This window comes from Loa loa (genome assembly GCF_000183805.2).
Source record: "Loa loa unplaced genomic scaffold supercont3.4000, whole genome shotgun sequence".
Classification (NCBI taxonomy): domain Eukaryota; kingdom Metazoa; phylum Nematoda; class Chromadorea; order Rhabditida; family Onchocercidae; genus Loa; species Loa loa.
Window position 1 is genome coordinate 1 of NW_018112177.1, and position 857 is coordinate 857.

General features: G+C 38.7%; 1 protein-coding gene across 1 annotated transcript; it reads right to left on the minus strand.

Annotated features, from left to right (window-relative positions):
• Positions 1-35: 35 nt before the first annotated feature.
• LOAG_16094 (hypothetical protein) lies at positions 36-756 on the minus strand (the record flags this gene model as incomplete). The annotated part of the gene is made up of 2 exons (XM_003151582.1): positions 36-227; positions 499-756. The coding sequence occupies 2 exons, from the start codon at positions 754-756 to the stop codon at positions 36-38; spliced, it is 450 nt and encodes a 149-aa protein (XP_003151630.1).
• Between the last annotated feature and the right edge of the window lie 101 nt (positions 757-857).

Here is an 857-nt window from a genome sequence, read left to right on the forward strand (position 1 = left end):
GTGGAGTGGAAATTAAAAAATTATTGAAGCAAAATTTACCTGTTTTCATCCTTTTTCCGTCGGCGATTGCGATCCAAACGTACCGATTCCTGACGCATGCCTAACTGAAGGCATTTCTTAAATCGACAGCTCTGACATCTATTCCGGTTTTTCTGATCCACTATGCAATTACCTTGCTTGTAGCATACATATTCTATTTTCTTTTGAATAGTTCTTCGGAAAAAACCCTGAAAATTTCTATTCATTTGGGTTGAAATTCTTGAGATTCAATCACTACCAAAACCAACATTTATTGCCTAATCCTTCAAATATCTATCAAAACGTCAGATAGCAGTAGTTAGGCATTATAAAGATATGGTTCAACGTATTTGAAATACGGCTTTGCATAACATTCCGGAATTTCTTCAAAAAGCTCGAGACAGACTTAAAAAGAAGTCCGAAACTTTCGTCATTCTACGTCTTACTAATTGAACCACGCAACAAACGTGTAATGCATACTTTGCATCCTTCGCAACTCGGTACACTGTAATGGTTCCCTGAGGCTTTATCACCGCACACTGCGCATAAACGATCGTCCTCTTCCTGATTTGAATCCAGCGAAGCTAATGCTTGCCTTGGTATACCGAAACAATTATAGACTGCAGATGGGAGTGGTCGTCCATCTGGTGTGATCAATATCCCGCTCGTCGTTATGGTATATCCTGGCAAACTTTTGAAGGATGCAGGAATAGTTGAAGGTCCCGGTGTTTGTACCATATGATTTATGCAATTTTGGATAGCTGAAACGATTCTGAAAGTTAAAATTAAGCAGTTAGAGAGTGACTGGTTGGAAACAAGAAGATTCGAGACATTTTAAA